This window comes from Leptodactylus fuscus, chromosome 11 (assembly GCF_031893055.1).
Source record: "Leptodactylus fuscus isolate aLepFus1 chromosome 11, aLepFus1.hap2, whole genome shotgun sequence".
Lineage (NCBI taxonomy): Eukaryota > Metazoa > Chordata > Amphibia > Anura > Leptodactylidae > Leptodactylus > Leptodactylus fuscus.
The window spans coordinates 4,257,086-4,276,639 of NC_134275.1; the positions used below are offsets into that span (position 1 = coordinate 4,257,086).

A 19,554-nucleotide genomic window follows, 5' to 3' on the forward strand; every position below is an offset into this window, starting at 1 on the left:
GGATTTATAGTAGGGATTCAGAGGGATCTATAGTAGGGATCCAGTGGGATTTATAGTAGGGATCCAGAGGGATCTGTAGTGGGGATCTATTGGGATTTATAGTAGGGATACAGAGGGATCTATAGTAGGGATCCAGAGGGATATACAGTAGGGATCCAGAGGGATGTATAGTAGGGATCTGTAGTAGGGATCCAGAGGGATCTGTAGTAGGGATCCATTGGGATTTATAGTAGGGATCCAGAGGTATCTATAGTAGGGATCCAGAGGGATCTATAGTAGGGATCCATTGGGATTTATAGTAGGGATCTATAATAGGGATTCAGAGGGATCTATAGTAGGGATTCAGAGGGATCTATAGTAGGGATCCAGAGGGATCTATAGTAGGGATCCATTGGGATTTATAGTAGGGATCTGTAGTAGGGATTCAGAGGGATCTGTAGTAGGGATCCAGAGGGATCTATAGTAGGGATCTATAGTAGGGATCCAGAGGGATCTATAGTAGGGATCCAGAGGGATCTATAGTAGGGATTCAGAGGGATCTATAGTAGGGATCCATTGAGATTTATAGTAGAGATCTATAGTAGGGATCCAGAGGGATCTATAGTAGATATGAAAGGCACTTTTATCATTCCTCTAATATTACAGAACTTAGAGAAGTATAAGGCAACTATGTAACCGATTGACTTCATGCAACGTTGTGCTGCCCCCTCATCTAGACACGGTCTTTAACCCTTTCACCATACCTACTAATGGCAAGGCTGAATATACTCCCATGGTATCATGCTGTCAGTGATATAAGGGCACCAGTACATACTCCACTATTCTAGTAGTCATTTGTGTCTTGCACCCGGCCACCCCACGTTGGATCTCCCTCCACCACATGTCATTATGGCCATGATTTTCAGACTTGCTTCATTCATCCTGTCTCTCTCACAGCCATACTGTTCTTTTCTTTTCTCCATCTGGGATCCTGGTTTTAGCTCTTTTTTTTGTTTATTTCTTTAAATCAATGAATGCAAAAACTAACAAAACCAAGGTCTCGTTCATGACAAAACAAAGGTCTCGCCCCAGCCTTCTCCCAGTGTTTTTTTTTTTGTTTGTTTGTTTTAATTTTTTTTTATTTAATGAAATAACTAATAAAAGAAAACTCCAATTTTTTTTTTTTTTTTTTGTCATGCAGGGAATCCCAGAGCAATGGGCTCGATTACTGCAGACCTCAAACATCACCAAACTGGAGCAGAAGAAGAACCCTCAGGCTGTGTTAGACGTCCTCAAATTCTACGATTCCAAAGAGACTGTGAACAACCAGAAATACATGAGCTTTACATCTGGAGGTAGCGTCTCGCAAATTTGTATATTTTTATTCGTTGTCTAGAAACATATATACGTTTTTCTTATTTGTCAAGTTCTTTATCGCTTGCCAAAACCATTGGTATTGTTGAGATTCCAATTATAAAATTATAATCCATGTATACACAAATTTTATATTTTATGTCTGAAATTGTTATTTTTTATTATATTGCAGATAAAAGCGCACATGGATATATAGCTGCTCACTCTTTGGTAAGTCAAGTATTAGAATGATACAGTATGTATGTGCGGTAACTATTTTTATGTAAGTAGGCCATGTTCACCCCTCATTTCATACATGTGCAGAATATGGGGTTGAGCCAATCTTGAGATTTTAGGATTGTTTTTAAAATCCGATTTTCGATCATTTTCCAGCCAATCGTGATCATGAAATTTGCTCGATCGCCGATCGGGATCCGATCTTTTCCAATCCCGATCGCTCAACCCCAATGTTAGCTTTTCCCACGATGATTGTTCAGTAGCCAAGCATTGTGGGAAGTAACCTCCGACCTCGATCCTGCCGGGATTGTGATCGTGAAATTTACTCAATCACCGATCGTAATCTGTTTTTTTCCAATCCCGATTGCTCAACCCTAGCAGAATATATGCTGGGATTATGGAAAACATATGTGCATGTGCGGAACAAGAAGTTCTGACTCTCCCAGATGACTCCTGAATAGTAATTTGTGCAATGAACTGCAGGTCGACTTACAGGGGTCGTCCATGGTTTTGAGCAACTTGTGCGGGCTGCAGACTGGGGTTTTAAAAGAAAAGCAAACCCACCTGTCCATAGCACTCTGCTGTCTGTTCCCAGTCCCCTTACTTGCCACTGCTTGCAGTGTTGGAAGCCATGAGACTCACTTGACCTCTGAGACCAATCATTGACCTCTGCGGTCGCTGGAAAGGGACCAATGACGTACCTCACTTGTGTCACCAGATCCTTACCAGCAACTGCCGAGGCTACGGATTGGTCCTGACCGTCCTGTAAACCTCACCACTTCTGGAGCTGCGAGCCTTGGCATACGAAGAAAGAAGGCTATGAGCAATACTAACAGGGTGTTGGGGACAGGTGAGTATGCTTTTTTTGTTTTTTTTTCCCTTTTCCACCCCCTCTTTCCATTGCACAGGTTGCTCTAAATCCTGGACATTGCCTTTACTAGATTGCGCTTCTGCAAATATGTACAGGCTCGTCTTTTGGAAACTCAGGCAAGTCAGGCATAAGGGTGCCGTGATAAATTAGGGGCCTGACCAGGTTCCTTTCAGGAATCGGCAATTAAGTGGTTGGACTACTACTGCAAAGGAAGCCATAGACTATTTACAGCAGAGGGCAGGGAGGTTGCTGTGTTTTATAGCCAGAAGCAAAGAGAACAACACAGTGACCTCTTTATTTTATCACTTCTATTCCAGAACACAAAGACGGCATCAGAGCCCCCACTAGCGCCCCCTGTCTCAGAGGAGGAAGATGAAGAAGAGGAAGAGGAGGAGGACGAGCCCCCACCTGTGATAGCCCCGCGGCCCGAACATACAAAATCTGTAAGAATCTTTTGGAAAACTAATAGTGTAATATGTTAAGTCAGGGGCATAACTACAGGGGTAGCGGCTACCACAGGGCCCGGGACATTAGGGGCCCGGCGACAGCTGCTACCGCTGCGTTTTTTTTTTTTTTCTAATAGGAGTTACTCACTATTTTGGGACATAATACTGTGTGCAGGGGCCACTATGGGACATAATACTGTGTGCAGGGGCCACTATGGGGCATAATACTGTGTGCAGGGGCCACTATGGGGCATAATACTGTGTGCAGGGGCCACTATGGGACATAATACTGTGTGCAGGGGCCACTATGGGGCATAATACTGTGTGCAGGGGCCACTATGGGACATAATACTGTGTGCAGGGGCCACTATGGGGCATAATACTGTGTGCAGGGGCCACTATGGGACATAATACTGTGTGCAGGGGCCACTATGGGGGATAATACTGTGTGCAGGGGCCACTATGGGGCATAATACTGTGTGCAGGGGACACTATGGGGCATAATACTGTGTGCAGGGGCCACTATGGGACATAATACTGTGTGCAGGGGCCACTATGGGGGATAATACTGTGTGCAGGGGCCACTATGGGACATAATACTGTGTGCAGGGGCCACTATGGGGTATAATGCTGTGTGCAGGGGCCTCTATGGGACATAATACTGTGTGCAGGGGCCACTATGGGACATAATACTGTGTGCAGGGACCACTATGGGACATAATACTGTGTGCAGGGGCCACTATGGGGGATAATACTGTGTGCAGGGGCCACTATGGGGGATAATACTGTGTGCAGGGGCCACTATGGGGTATAATACTGTGTGCAGGGGCCACTATGGGGTATAATACTGTGTGCAGGGGCCACTATGGGACATAATACTGTGTGCAGGGGCCACTATGGGGGATAATACTGTGTGCAGGGGCCACTATGGGACATAATACTGTGTGCAGGGGCCACTATGGGACATAATACTGTGTGCAGGGGCCACTATGGGGGATAATACTGTGTGCAGGGGCCACTATGGGACATAATACTGTGTGCAGGGGCCACTATGGGATATAATACTGTGTGCAGGGGCCACTATGGGACATAATACTGTGTGCAGGGGCCACTATGGGACATAATACTGTGTGCAGGGGCCACTATGGGACATAATACTGTGTGCAGGGGCCACTATGGGACATAATACTGTGTGCAGGGGCCACTATGGGACATAATACTGTGTGCAGGGGCCACTATGGGACATAATACTGTGTGCAGGGGCCACTATGGGATATAATACTGTGTGCAGGGGTCACTATGGGACATAATACTGTGTGCAGGGGCCACTATGGGACATAATACTGTGTGCAGGGGCCACTATGGGGGATAATACTGTGTGCAGGGGCCACTATGGGACATAATACTGTGTGCAGGGGCCACTATGGGACATAATACTGTGTGCAGGGGCCACTATGGGACATAATACTGTGTGCAGGGGCCACTGTGGGGGATAACACTGTGTGCACAGAAATGTGATCACAACCCCGCTGTTACTCCATCCTATTATTTTGAGGATTTTCTCATCTTTTCTAACATTCCTATGAAATATTGTATCTTCACATTCAGTAAGTAATAATCTCTCCAGGTAGACAATCCCTTCCCCTGCAAAATCATCTACAACCGATCTGTTGCTCTCATGTGTGTTTTGCTTACGTATACAAAAGTATAAGACTTCAAGAATCCTGCATCAATGTAAAGCTGCTTCGGCCTATGTATTGGGTTGTGAATGGGTCTATTTGCTGTATTTTATATGTAAGATATTTGGCACATTTGAGTAGAATAATAAATCCTCCCGAGATAAGCGGCTTAATGATTTCTAGGCTTTAGGATGCTTTTATGAGAGCTATGAAGCCGTCCCTGAAAAAATGCACGTCAGGGTGTATTGTAAAGGCCGCTGTCAGGCAGATAATATACAATCCCCTCTCCTTATTTGTAAAAACCTATGCATCAGCGGTCAGACATCTTCTTCTCTGTGTTTTCTTACGTCGACCCTCTTAAAATTGAAGCCCACAGGCCAATGGTGGCATTTCATTTCCATCTTTTACATACATCCTTAGATTATGTCAATTACTGTTATAAAGATAATGAAATACTATATGGTTCAAGCATTACTGCCGAATCTCCATTCAAAGCCCCAAAATTACATTTTTTCTTTTATTGTATAAATAAAATGTGCCCTGTATCTACAAGAGTTGGGATAAAAGTGGGGACTGCTACATGTCCAGCCACCAGGATCCCCAGTGGTCAGCAGGACTGTGGCTACATCTCCTCTTTCAACTACATTGGCATAAGGGTACTGATCTAGTTGGAAAGAACGCTGGAGCAGGAAGCCTTTAACTTCCTGCTCTACCACTCAGGCATCTGCTAGTGATGTCTGGTGAACGGTGGAGCAGGGAGCCTTTAACTTCCTGCTCTACCACTCAGGCATCTGCTAGTGATGTCTGGTGAACGGTGGAGCAGGGAGCCTTTAACTTCCTTCTCTACCACTCAGGCATCTGCTAGTGATGTCTGGTGAACGGTGGAGCAGGAAGCCTTTAACTTCCTACTCTACCACTCAGGCATCTGCTAGTGAAGTCTGGTGAACGGTGGAGCAGGGAGCCTTTAACTTCCTGCTCTACCACTCAGGCATCTGCTAGTGATGTCTGGTGAACGGTGGAGCAGGAAGCCTTTAACTTCCTGCTCTACCACTCAGGCATCTGCAAGTGATGTCTGATGAAGACTTATCGCATTAAGTTGCAATCTAGAGCAGAGCTTTGGGGGAACAAGGATGGGTAAGTTACTTGTTTCTTATCTGAATAGCAAAACTACAGTGTGGGAGCCACAGGGGAGTGTTAGCACTTGCCTGGGGGTGACTGGGGAGTATTACCACTTGCTGGGGAGCGTTTTTAGTTGTTTGGGGGTCACTAGTAAGTATTATTATGTATTTGGGGCTACTAAGGAGCATTATAAAGTGGGGACCACGGGGGAGTATTATAATGTGCTAAGCCCCTGTGGAACCATACACAGTGTATTGGGCCACTAGGGATCATGATACTATGTGTGGACTGCTAAGGGAACCCAGGATGGAGCGTTCACACAGTGCCTATGCAATGCAATTCCAATTGCATCAAAAACTTATCAGGAAAAAATGCGTGCAATTTTGATGCGGTTTTTAGCAAAGTTTCCGAAATTTACAAGTGAAAAAAAATTTAATGCTCCAATTGTAAACTCAAACACTGCGCCTAAAAAAATATATAAAATAAAATAAAATATATAAATTACAAATTTCAAAATTGAAGTTTTTTTGGTGTTTTGTTAAAAATGATTGGTAGGGGTGCCCCGAGTCTGAAAAGATTGGGAGACACTGACTGACTGACTGACAGTATACACTTTTGCTCACAATACTATATTACCAATTGTGTAAGTGACTACTACTAATAATCTATGTGTTGCTTTTCCTACAGATTTATACGCGGTCTGTCATTGAACCCGTAGCTGTACCTGTACCAGCGAAAGAGGCCTCTACTTCCCCAGTAACCACCCAGCCCGAAAACTCAAGCACGAGCACTTTGTACAGGAACACTGACCGACAACGCAAAAAGTCCAAGATGACGGACGAAGAGATCCTGGAGAAATTAAGTAGGTTTCCCTGTCCGTACTTATTGGTCATGGGCGGGGCCTGACAAATTCACCGAAAACACAGCTGTGAGGTGGAGCACAACACTTGTCAGTCATATCAGGGGATGTCTCGTGACTGATACAGGGAATATACAATCCTACAGTCACAGATATAGAAAAGCAATGACCTAACGCTAGAAAGTCACTTGTATAATAGATAGACCATATGTTCGTTCACATAGTGAGCACTGCTTAACCATGCACCGTCCCACAGCTACCAGGGACCGTTCCAATGTCAACTTTATTAGTCTCTATCCGGAGGTGGTGCATTAGCTTATGCAAACAGTCTTTGGTTATTCTAGTCTTCATATAACTACATTGAACTTGTGTTACTAGAAACTGTAATAACCTGCAACGGATCTTTCCTCCTAAACAAACAGAAGGCGACTATTGTGTGACAATAGGAAGATGTATTATCATTTATATGGCTTACTATAGAATGAAATTGCTGCACAGACTAGACTAGAACCAGACACATAACCATTGTAATAAATGGAACCACAAAGACGTTGCAGCATGCTCTATTCTTGTCGTTATTTCTTTAAATGTAGATTGTGAGCCCCATATAGGGTATATATATATATATAGGGATCACCATGTATATTTTCCCCCTATCAGTATGTCTTTGGAGCATGGGAGGAAATGCACACAAACACGGGGAGAACATACAAACTGCTTGCAGATGTTTTGTCCTTGGCAGGATTCGAACCCAGGACTCCAGCGCTGCACTGAGCCCCCGTGTTGCCCCCTCATCTTTTATTTTTGGTGGGCTGGAATAGCCCATGTCAATGTGTATTCTGAGATCTCCTTAAATCACACACTGGGATGTCACAAGCTTTCTTTATCGCCCCTGGTTTGTGGGGACACCATGGACGATAAGAACCCAGTTCTGAATCCGCCCCAGTAGTTTTTTTTTTTTTTTTTTTACCAGTCTCCAATAGCCACTCGTACCCAACACTCTCATAGCCTCCATGAGTAACAGTATATCCACTTGTACCACCAGAAAATTGGGACTACAATTTTGTTAGATCAACTATTTACAAGGGACAACATCATATTTACTGAATTTTTTCACCCATTGTCTTCAATTCACAAGATATAGTTGGTTTCACATTGTTTAGGCAGTGTTCACACCTATGGTTGTCCTCCGTACAGTTTCTTCTTTAAGGTGGGTGTTGTAGGGGATTAGAATACCTTGGCTGCTTTATTCTTACCAATGGCCGCCATGGAATGAAATGCCTGTTGTTACATAGTGCACTCTATAGGAGGTCTTTCCGTCACAGGGAGGTAATATGGAATGGACACTGATTTCTAGGCGGCCTCCATCCTGCCATCTGTCCTCTCACTGGAGGGAATGGGACTTTGTGACTGATGGTAGGACAGGTCATTTTTTTTTTTACCGCTGGAATATTTTTTACACATTTGGAGAAAATGAGAAGCCGACATTTTTGTGGTTTTCTGTTTGTATATATTTATTGGTGATTCTTTGTATCTATTTAGTCATGTGTTTCTATATTGTGTGTCTTCAGGAAGCATTGTAAGCGTGGGCGATCCTAAGAAGAAGTACACAAGGTTTGAAAAGATTGGCCAAGGGTGAGTAGATCAGTAATTCTATCTCATTTTAGCATTTTGCCTGGTTAGAGCCAATGTGGTTTTCATTTCTCAATGACTTCTCCCAGTAATATATTGTAGACTTAAGGCACGTGTGCGGGATACTGTTGTCTTCATCCTTACTATATCCCTACACTGACTTCTTATAGCCCACTAGAGCTTTCCCTCTCCCTCTGTAGTGTCTGCCAAGGGAGTTTTGCCCTCTCTTTACACTGGCACACACACACTTTGCTCCCAAGGTTCCTCACTATCTATACTCATACAGTACAGTCTGTGTGATCTGCTCTCCCTGAAGACATTGATGTTTTCCTTTCCATAATCTGATCTGTTATGTACAATGTCCTGCTGATATCTGAGACAAGGAAGTGCAAAGAAAGCCAGAAGTATTATACTGTCCAGTTTGTCAGAATCAGCAGCAGTGCCGACTATGTAAGGAGTTACACAGCCTCTGCAACACATCATTGTAGGAGAATTTGCTAGGTAGCACGTCCTCCCGATTTTGCGTCTAGGTAGTAAATGAGCAATAAAAAAAATCAGAGCAAATTTGTTCATAGCCTGTAAACACGTGTCACCAACGCTTCTCCTATAAATGGACATCAATAGGTTTAGAAGTTCTTAGGGTTTCCATATGTGGTGCATGTACCCCATTGTTATGTTTGGGGGGGAGAATGTAGGTAATTGAGTTGTGCTTCTGTGTAGTACAATGTCTGGTCATATTCTTGGGGTACTTAGATTTATGCGAATAGGAGGTACTTAGCTTATCACTGTATTGCTGAGAAGGGGTTGGGTCCCCAATATCTTAGCTCTTGCCAGTTACATTTATATTAGCAAGACACCTACGTGTCATATTTAGCTTTTTATCCCTTCACGATAATGGCGCATGCTCATTGCTTTTTCAAGGTATTTTAGAGATGCTATATACATAAGGAAATACTCGCACCACGTATTGAAGCCAGAATCACGCCCCCTTGTCTGCCTAAGCCCACCCACCTGACAGTATAGCCTATCGGTCACCAAAACTAACTGCACCGGTTGCTTAGGATGGGTGGGGGCTTTAGAATAAGTGGAGCAAAACCTATTAAAGGATGCAAAGAACTGGAGTTGGTGGAGGTGACGAAAGGTCTTCTTCATTATTGATATTATTAGTCTGAGTACCGTGACTTTACCATAATCGAGAAATGACGGTTTGGTAATAATGCAGAAGATTACGCCACGACATGAAGAGACTAATCTGGTTCATTCTTGCATCTGACCGGACGTGGCATCGTCTATGACCAGGACACATTAACGTTAATTGCCCGCGTCTTCCGACTCCGCTGTAAATCTGATGATTCCTAATCTGCAAGTCTGACTATCCATCTTACGGCCTTCACGCCGCGCTCTGTGTGTCTGGCCTTGTACGCAGCCTCATCCTCTGACAGCAGACAAGCTCTTTATTATATCTTTGCCTGTGCAGTGTTTCTTGGCAGGGTAAGGCAGGTAATGAGGTTTTGTGAGACGGCCAAGATGTATATTTAGTGTTGATCTAGAAACATATTTATCGAGTCTGTTCCAAAAGACGAAGCAGAGCAGAGATACAAGCAGGCGGAGATGTAAGCACGCAGCGCACCGCACAGCCCATAAACAATCGGACGCCTGTTATTAAAGACTTGCGTTCAGAAATAACATACCCGAGGAAGTCGGCAACTTTCATCCAGTGTAACATTGCACAGAGGCGGCCATATTTTGCAGCAAACGATACTATCATTATGGAGACCGGTCTCCGAAGCCTTTCATCAGGAAGTCGCAGAGATCAGCGCGGAGCTTCGAGTTTAATTACCGGCCCAGTCATTCAGAAGAAGGAAATCCTCAGGCGCTGGCGATATAATGAGTAGGATCGGAGACCCGTAGACGGCTGACTTCTTATCTATGCACCGCCGCACAGGAAATTGCACGACACAGGCTAACAAAATGAACAAAACGACATCGGAAGAGAAGCGGATGATCCCGGCGTTCTAGCGGCGACTTAGAGCCGACCACTTTATCTACATTTATACATTTGGAAATTGCCACTTGTATCGGTCACGAAGAGCGACTTAAAGGCATAGTCCTGGAGCACGTAAAGGAAGCCCTAGACATGCAACGATTTCTTATATTGTTCGGTTGTTTATACTTGGCTTTGTTCGGAGGAATTGCGGGATTTGCCGATATGTTTGAGCGTTTACAATCTATAACATTGTAGCAGATATTGTATTACATATCCACAGCAGTCTATTGGTAAAATCAAAGTTTGCCTGGTTTACCACACTATATAGGAGTCATAAAGGACATATACAGGCTAACGGTATAGCAATAGTGATGTCAGAGGTGTTAATATGCGACATTGTAGCCTTTAGCTGTGACATCACTGTTTATTATTACTGTGATGTCATCCCTGCACTTAGCTCATTCCCAATATCCACAGCATGTACCGTGACCTCTCCGTGTGCGCTCGTCATCGTATACATTATCCATTGTTATTGGAAACTGGTACTTAAAGGGGTGGCGCTATTAATATTAACCCTGTAATGTACTAGACCTGAGCAGGTGATCTCTCCGATAGGGGTGTCTTCTGCTGGATCTCATGAACCCTGTTGTAGCGGAACCATAGAAAGTGATGGAATATTAAGGGATCGTTCACACGGGGCAAGAGGGGGCGGATTCTGATGCCGAATCCAGCTCAGAATCCGTCCCCTCACAATGGAGGTCTATGTAGAACGCTAGATTCCTTTTTACCGTGAGCGGTATGTTCCGGTTCACGGTAAAAAGAAGCGAGCTGCCCTTTCTTCAGGCGGATTCCGCGGCTAGGTCAGTCCCCCTCCGGACTAGGCCCATTCATTTCGGCTTACTTCAGAGTCAGAAGCCGCAACCGTTGTGTCAGGCGCATTTTGGTCCAAGTCTGATGAGTCTTCCCGCACCAGAATCAGGACCAAAATACACGATCCCGTGCCCTGAGAGAATGAGGCCTAACACATGATATATGGGGGGTAAGTGATCCCAGTGAGATACTAATTTGTTATATACTGTATTACATAGTTAATGGATGTTTACTGCCCCCCAGTGGCTAAAAGAAAGTTGCGCCTTCTAAGATGTTCTAGAATTCTACCTGTCCAGTTACAATAATCCAGTTTTTACACTAGATATATTATGATACAACAGAAGGAGTGTTACTTAAGGATACAGCGAGGTTTCTAGTGTCCCTGGGTGGTCATTTACTGGCTAAAAAACAAGTCTGAGTATGTGAAATGCCCGTGCCTGTAGGGCGCTACCTAAATACAAGGTTCTCCACCGTGCTACCAATGGAACTAGTGGTTATAAGTAATGAAAGCCTTTCGCTCACAGCAATGCCCTGGTTGCTAGTATACGTGATATATCTTTATAGCACATGCCAATAGTGCCGTAGCATCGTCCATTGTGTAACATCGAAGTCTATGCTTTATACGGATGAACTGATTGTGACTTTGTCTGTGCACAGGGCGTCTGGTACCGTGTACACCGCCATAGACATTGCTACAGGACAAGAGGTAAGTGTATCTGAGCATCTGCTGGATTTCGCTTTTTCCTATTTTCTCTCTGCTATATACAATGTTACCTCTCCGCTTCTAATGTACTAATGTGACTTTATCCTTTTTCTCCTTTCTTAGGTAGCCATAAAGCAAATGAACCTTCAACAGCAGCCCAAAAAAGAATTAATTATTAATGAGATCTTGGTCATGAGGGAAAATAAAAATCCTAACATTGTGAATTATTTAGACAGGTGAGTGGCACGTCTGGATGAGATCATTTACATATCTATTGTGGGCGGATTGGAGTAGACGGAGCGGAGCTGGCAGGGCCGTTCTATATTCATATCAAGTAATAAGGTATCGCTGTGCCGAGACCTCTCAATCACACTATAAGGCTGGGGACACACCTGGGGTCACCTCCACGGGGTAGCCAATGTAAATTCGACGGCAGCCAACACGCAACGATTTACGTTTGCAACATATCGAATGGCATTTAAATAAATCCATATCAGGTGTAGAAAAAATCATGCTAGTCAATCATTGCTGCGGGTTTTAGCTACAGATTTCAGCCCTTGCAATGTAAAGGATGAATGGTAAGGAAGCTGCAGGGGTATTTCAGTAATAACTGCTTATCCCTTTCTTAACAATTAGAGGGAATCTGCTACTTTGCGGAGGTTTGACTCTGGGGTTCTCCACTGATCAGATGAACAGAGGTCTAGAATCCACTCATATGAATGTCAGGGCAGTCATTTATGCTGCCTGCTGTTCTGTTGAATTGTTGTATAGTATAGAACTGCTAGACATAGCCAAACACTGTACTCTGCTTCTCTTCGGCAGTCCTATAGAGGGGGATGGGTCCTTTCTAAGCTATTCAAACCAGACTAAAGGCTACTAGATCTTACGACGACATTGTAGCAACACCTTAGGATAGAGATTTGTGTTACTAAATTACATGGAATGAATAAATTGACGTAATTCCTTATGCTAGGCTCACACTTGTGCATGAGTTTCCGTTCTTCAGATCCGCTTGGGGACCCAAAGATCAGAAATCTGCTGAGAAAGCGGTTATCCAAGGGAACCTGTGGATCCCATAGACTATAGGTTTTTGCCTTAAAAATGTGGAGAGAAAAGTCCTGCTTACACTTTAGATAGACTTATTTCAGTTTCTTATATTGACATGCACTATTGTCATTTCTATAACTGTTTGCAATCGTTGCTTTGCAGTTATCTGGTTGGGGATGAGCTCTGGGTAGTGATGGAGTACCTGGCCGGGGGGTCTCTGACTGATGTTGTAACAGAAACTTGTATGGATGAAGGACAGATTGCAGCTGTTTGTCGAGAGGTAAGCTGATAAGTGGATATAACCACATGGACAACATGACGGCATCCATAGCTTAGATACAGCAAGGCCATAGAGGTGACTGGTCCTCTGGTTCAGGACACGTCATACAGAATGTCATACATCCAGTCCCATTAGAACGCCCTTTCCTGTTTTTCTTACCTTTTGCTATGGATAGCTCCGTCCATCATATCTAGACTGAAGCAGCTCAGTGTTAAGCCGTGCTGCATTACTGTATTGTAAGTTAGATTGTTATTACAAAGTATAAATGTATAAATAATGATTCAAAGGTTAGAGATGTATTAATGTGTGTTATGGCTACGGTTATGGATCGCCATTACTTTCGGCCCCTTTTCTGCCCCGATTTTGTGGTCTGACCTTCAGTGTGTGTTATTCGCAGTGTCTACAAGCCCTGGACTTCCTGCATTCAAACCAAGTGATCCACAGAGATATCAAGAGTGACAACATACTGCTCGGGATGGATGGATCGGTGAAACTTAGTGAGTATCGCCGGACAAGTCTCTAGTACACGTGTACACAAAGTATAATATTAGGATAAGACACGTGCCACACACTAATATTTCTGCCTCTTTGTGTCTCATTTTCAGCTGACTTTGGTTTCTGCGCTCAGATTACACCTGAGCAAAGTAAACGTAGCACAATGGTGGGGACACCTTACTGGATGGCACCTGAAGTGGTGACGAGGAAAGCCTATGGACCGAAGGTGGACATTTGGTCCTTAGGAATCATGGCCATAGAGATGGTTGAAGGAGAACCGCCTTACCTTAATGAGAACCCTCTCAGAGTAAGTTTGGGATCACTACAGGGCTTGTTATTTTTGCAATGTAGGTCAGTGGACATATAGTGGATTGTATTTGCTGGACACTCTTGGAGACAGTCGGGGGCATTTTCTGAGTGAGATATAGACAGCTAAAGAGCAGATCCTTCTGTAATCTCTGTGCTCAGCGTATGGCATCTAGTCTTTACCCACTCAGGGTACAAGCTCTGTATATCACATGCAGAGACACCCAAACCTGCAAAGTAGTGTTACCTCTTATGTAGACACACGACAGGAGGTTCAGAGGACATTACATGTATACTTTAATCCATTCTGCAATGACGCCTCTTACTTCTGCTTCCTAAAGGCGTTGTACCTGATCGCTACCAATGGAACTCCAGAACTGCAAAACCCAGAGAGACTGTCAGCTGTTTTCCGAGATTTCCTAAACCGATGCCTAGAGATGGATGTGGACAGGAGAGGTTCTGCCAAGGAGCTTCTACAGGTAATATCTTTATGCTGTCTGAGTCTGTATCCACATGACACAACTTCTGCAAGCAACCAAAATCCTGTGCAACCCACCCACAGCGGTCAGTAGTTGCACAGTTTTGAAGGTAATACATCAGATTGAGGGCGGGTACACAGCAGCGCCCGGTCTCCGCTTTCAGGTTTCCGTCTTCTGCCCGAGAAAGTGGACATGAGATGGAAACTGGTAGTCACTTTTCATTCATTTGAATGGGTTTGCAAAGTGTCCGCCTATGAGTGTTTTGTGGTCTCCGTTTTTTTTTAGCCGGACATTTTTTTAAAAAAACAAAAAAACCAAACTACTGTATTATATGTGTACGGCTAGAATGTCTCTGTTCTGTGCCGTGATATTGATATAAGCAGTATACAGCTGGATAACAAGGCTTGTCTCTGTTTGTCTTGCAGCATCCATTTTTAAAACTAGCCAAGCCTCTTTCTAGTCTGACCCCATTGATTATAGCAGCAAAGGAAGCCATTAAAAACAGCAGCCGCTAGCGACGCTGGACTCGAGCTGTAGCCTCCACGTAAGAACACAGAACTCAGCCGAATCGGAAAACCTCATCCCCTCACACAGCAGGATTAACCGGCTAACCAGCTACTGTCCGGGGGCAAACCTACCCCACCATGATGCACCTACTCGTGTCTTCTTCTACCTGCCCTTTTGGATTCCTCAAACTATTAATATTTTTTTTTTTTTTGTAAGTAGGAACGGGATTTAACATTCTATATGGCACGTTACAGAAAAAAAAATGGTGCTGCACGTCCGCACGTTGATCCGCTGCAGAAACTTTCCGTAGATGGGTTGTACTTTCATGACGGACGATTCATTTTCTGTCTGGTTTCTTCTTTGCTTTGTATTAAAAGAGAAAAACAAAAAAAACTGAAAAAAAAAAAGAAAAAAATCTGCATTTCCAAATATGCAGCATCCGTAACAGGTCGGGGGGTCTTTCGTGACCCCGATTCCCACATATTCTAGCGGTCTTACTTCCCCGTTTTCAGTACGGGGTCTGTTTACTTAAGGTACAATTTGCATGTGAGAGTAACCAATCGACAAGGGGAAGGTACAATGTATCGTCTGCGTTGCAACCGGATCAGATCGTACCTCGCGCCTCTCCCGGCAATGCAGAGGTTAATGAAGAGGAGGGTATATGGCACAAATATTTAATCCGCGACAAAAGAGAAATTAATTGCTTGATTAATTCATTTTTTTTTTATTACCGTTCACCCTTTAAGTGCTGTTGTGTTAGCCTATAGAAGATTTCCCGGGCCGGGCGTTGCGGATTCTTGGCACCTATAGCCTACATTCAGGGGACGCAGCCATTTTGTAGGCACTAGGATTTTCCAGGTTTAATCGCATAGGAACAAATTATATTTATAGAATAAATTATATTCAGGCTCACCGGTGACGGAGTGGGTCGGTGACATCACAAAATGGCTGCCGAGATTGCGTCTAGGCCAAGGTGACTCTTCCGGCATGGAAATAATCCTTGAATTAGAATAATGGGATTTTTTTTTATTTTTTTTTTTAAATTAAGCACCAAAGACAAAAATAGGCCTAAAAATCACCCCCGTGTTACTGTCCCCCTATTGATATGCTGTACCTTTTGTCATACATATAGGGACTCCTGTATCAAAATGGTTTCTTGTCGCAACCCCAGTCCATGTTCCAAAAGTTTTGATACATGAGGTCTGTAGTATTCGCTCAGCGACTGCGTGGTGGAAGAGCAACCGGGCAAGATTCTTATATTCTAAGTGCCCTTACTAGGGGAACCATTGGTGCCATGAGGATTCCGCCGGGTGACAAGGCGACCGGAGGCTTTTGTCCAGGTACGAATATTATCCATTGGAACTGTTGCCAAAGTACAGAGATTTATCTAGGTAGGGATGTAGGGCTTGTGGCTGAGCCTCCTTACATGTGAGATTTATGGGACTCTAAATCTGGCCTTGGCCTGTAGGATTACTAATCTCTCTTATATCCTCTTCAATTCTAAATCTCAAGAGAGTTGTATACGCTATATAGGGATATCGTACGTTAGAGAATGGAGCAAATCTATCAAGATCCCAATCTATTCACTGCTGCAGCACGGTGGGGTTACGCTTGCTCTGGGGGTTGCCATCCATAGACTAACTCTATCGTAGCGTGACCTTTACATGCACACAAGAGATAAGATAAAATAGGCTCCGTTCACCTCGACTGATGCTTCCAACGTATCCCGCCGTATAGTCATGCAGTGGTAAGGATTGCCCATTGGCTGCCATGTTTGAAAAAAATGCATGTCATGTGATCTACTTTTTTATTTTTTTGTAGGAGGTTCCTGTATAGAATAGCGTAGTCAGCAGCACCATTCTAGGAAGGGAAAAACGGTTGGTATACTTAGGATGAGTTCACATGGGCTTTTTTGATCCGGAACGTGAGGCGGAGGCCGCCTCAGGTTCCGGACCAAAATACAGGTAGCGGCGACTGGATGGTGGTGCAGTGCATCGGCATCCAGTCGCGCACTCCACTCCGGATCAGACCCAAATCAATGGTCCTAGACGGGAGGAGGGCGTGTCTTCAGGCGGATTCACCTCGCCTGAAGAATGAGCATGCTGCTTCTTTTTTCCGGGAGCCGGAACAAAAGGCTCAAGGAACAAAGAACTGACCGGCTGCCATTGATTTCCATGGGAGCCGCCTTTTTGGTCAGGATTTTGAGGAGGATACAGACTCTAAATTCTGACCAAAAAACCCCGTGTGAACCTACCCTTAGGGCTCGTTCACATTCCGTTTTCTTGGCAGCGGATTTTGACACGGAATCCGCCTCAAAATCCGCTGCCAAAAACTGACATTGACTTCAATGGGAGCCCCTCGCTTGTTTTTTTCCGCTACTTAGTATCGGAAAAAAGAGGCGACATGGCCCTTCTTCCCGTGGATTTCTTCCTGTCTGCGGCGCGAGGCTCCTCCCTCCCCATTTGGGCCTAATCCAGAGCGGTATGCTGTGACGCTGCGACGCAATGCCGATACACTGCACCGCATTTCGTCACGGCTAGCCGCGAAATCCATTTTCTACCGTGTGAACATACCCTAATAGGGGCCCGAAAGGATATTCTTTAGACCTCGGTTAAGCTAATTCCTCCATGCTGGATGGTAATGGCCTCCTAAAGATGTCCCCACCTCTGTAGAATACTGCACAGCAAACACTAATGTGAATACACCCTCAAACCAGATCGGTGGCATTTTCTGGCCCATAAAACATTAACAGTCTGGAAAATCTTAGAATTTCAGAATTCATCAGAAATCTGATTTTAATCTGCATTTAGCCCCAGTCATGTTGGTTGATCTTAATATGGAGTATCAGGAGCACAGAGGTGGTAGATGACCTATCTAGAGCTGCGTCCTATCAGTGCTTGGACGGTATTGGGATGATACACAACATGGTTGTATGTAGCATGGCATGGACAAGCCAAGAGAGCAATCGATCGATACAATGTATCAGCTCATTGTGGGGGGCTAAGCAGGGGCCCCTCTTCTATGATGTCTGCACGCCCTAATAGAGCCTATGGGTAGGGGTTGTCCTAATGGAGCGGTGACCACCACGTGGCCCATAGTTTCTCGTGTAGTCTTGGGGAGCGGTGCAGGTAACGTTTACATGTGCCAAGGAAAATTACAAATAAAATACAAAAAAAATCACTTTTCTTTTAATGCTCAATCTTGGAGGCCTATTGGGAATTTTTTTTTAATAGCACAAAGGGGTCTTCGGAAAGGTGAATGTTGTATTCCCTATCCGTCATATTGGTACGAAACCATTAAGGGAAAAGAAATGGGAAGAATCCAGTCTCTGCTCTCGCAAAAACAAAAAGACAAAAAAATTCTAGATTTGTTTCTGGTGATCCGGGTCCATTCCTGTCCTGACGGTACATTTGGGTTGGAATCTTCACATTCCCATGACTGATACGGTACATTCTAGGGCGCAGATGTCCCATCCTATATTTATTTATGACTTATTTTATTATGTTTTAGGTTTTTTTGTTATTTTATGTCGTTTCTATACAATTCTGTAGGGGTTTTTTCTGAATGTTTAGTGTTGCTTATTTTTCTAATTTCCGGGCTTTTTCTGAAAAACAGGCCCCAAAAAGGGACGGGGAAAGCAGTGATACCAAATTCTACAATATATGATCCTGCCTGTCTCGGTGTGGGCATCTCTCCGTCTCCGTGCACTTTCACATTGGTTCTGGTTTTTAGGTCATCGTTGGTAAGACCTGGTCCACCCCTGGGTCCCCAAACGGAACACCAAACACGTTAAAGTGGTGAGCAATGAAAGCACACGGACCCCATAGACTAGAATGGGGTCCATGTGTTTTCCGAGTCATACGGAGAGAAAAGTGCTTCAAGAACTACTTTCCTCTCCGCCTGATTCGTGGAAAACACACGGACCCTATTATAGTCTATGGGGTCCGTGTGATTTCATTGCTCACCACTTTTTTAATGCATTTGGTATTCCGTTCGGGGAGGAACGCAGATGTGAACCAGGCCTAACAGTTAGCCAAAATGGGCAGGTATGACATCACTGCTGTCGTAACCAAGAGTCTGAACAGTTCCAATATCCCTACTAATACATTTTGAGTATTTTCAACCAGCTGCATGGTTAAAGGGGCAGAGTTCGTGCAATTCGCAACCCAAAAATTGGCGTTTTGTTGGTTTTACTAGGTCGTTTGGGGACGAGGCTTAAAAGTTCAGTTGTACATATTGGTAAGTATGTGGTTTACTAGTAACCTGCCGGGCCGGCTATCCAAAAATATGACGCAAAAAAAACAGTGCTGCTTTACGTAGTAGGCGAGAAGCTCAAACGCCCAAACCATAACCAGTCTACGCCATTTGTAGGTTACACATACACATTCATTTGGGGGTTCCGGTCTCCTAAAATTGGGGAAATATTGATATTGTGGACTGGAGCGCAAAACTCCCGAATAAAATTGTGCGTGTCACCTATAGGTATCATATGGACTACACATAACAAGAGACCAATGGGGTTGATGTTGCATTTTGTTTTTTTTTTCATTATTTATTTTAGGTAACTTTTTTTAGGGTACGTTCTCTATGAAGGGCTATGACTGAGCCAGTTGTATTTAAAGCTTTCCTGGGACCCTGAAATTTTTTTCCTAACCAGAACCCTGTGAACGTGCAGCATTGTCCTGAGCCTGTTGATACAAGCGGA

The 19,554-nt window shown here is 44.1% G+C and overlaps 1 protein-coding gene across 3 annotated transcripts in view; it reads left to right on the plus strand.

The window, feature by feature from the left end:
* The window catches only part of PAK3 (p21 (RAC1) activated kinase 3), a 52,953-nt gene extending 37,711 nt beyond the window's left edge, over positions 1-15,242 (plus strand). For all 3 annotated transcript variants that reach the window (XM_075259439.1, XM_075259441.1, XM_075259442.1), the window contains 12 exons: positions 1,181-1,334; positions 1,526-1,563; positions 2,758-2,883; positions 6,372-6,546; positions 8,115-8,178; positions 11,690-11,738; positions 11,859-11,971; positions 12,945-13,062; positions 13,460-13,559; positions 13,668-13,864; positions 14,205-14,342; positions 14,768-15,242. In XM_075259439.1, coding sequence (XP_075115540.1) covers positions 1,181-1,334; positions 1,526-1,563; positions 2,758-2,883; positions 6,372-6,546; positions 8,115-8,178; positions 11,690-11,738; positions 11,859-11,971; positions 12,945-13,062; positions 13,460-13,559; positions 13,668-13,864; positions 14,205-14,342; positions 14,768-14,857 — 1,362 coding nt within the window. In that variant the 3' untranslated portion in view covers positions 14,858-15,242. The remainder of the gene's footprint in view (positions 1-1,180; positions 1,335-1,525; positions 1,564-2,757; positions 2,884-6,371; positions 6,547-8,114; positions 8,179-11,689; positions 11,739-11,858; positions 11,972-12,944; positions 13,063-13,459; positions 13,560-13,667; positions 13,865-14,204; positions 14,343-14,767) is intronic.
* Positions 15,243-19,554: the final 4,312 nt, after the last annotated feature.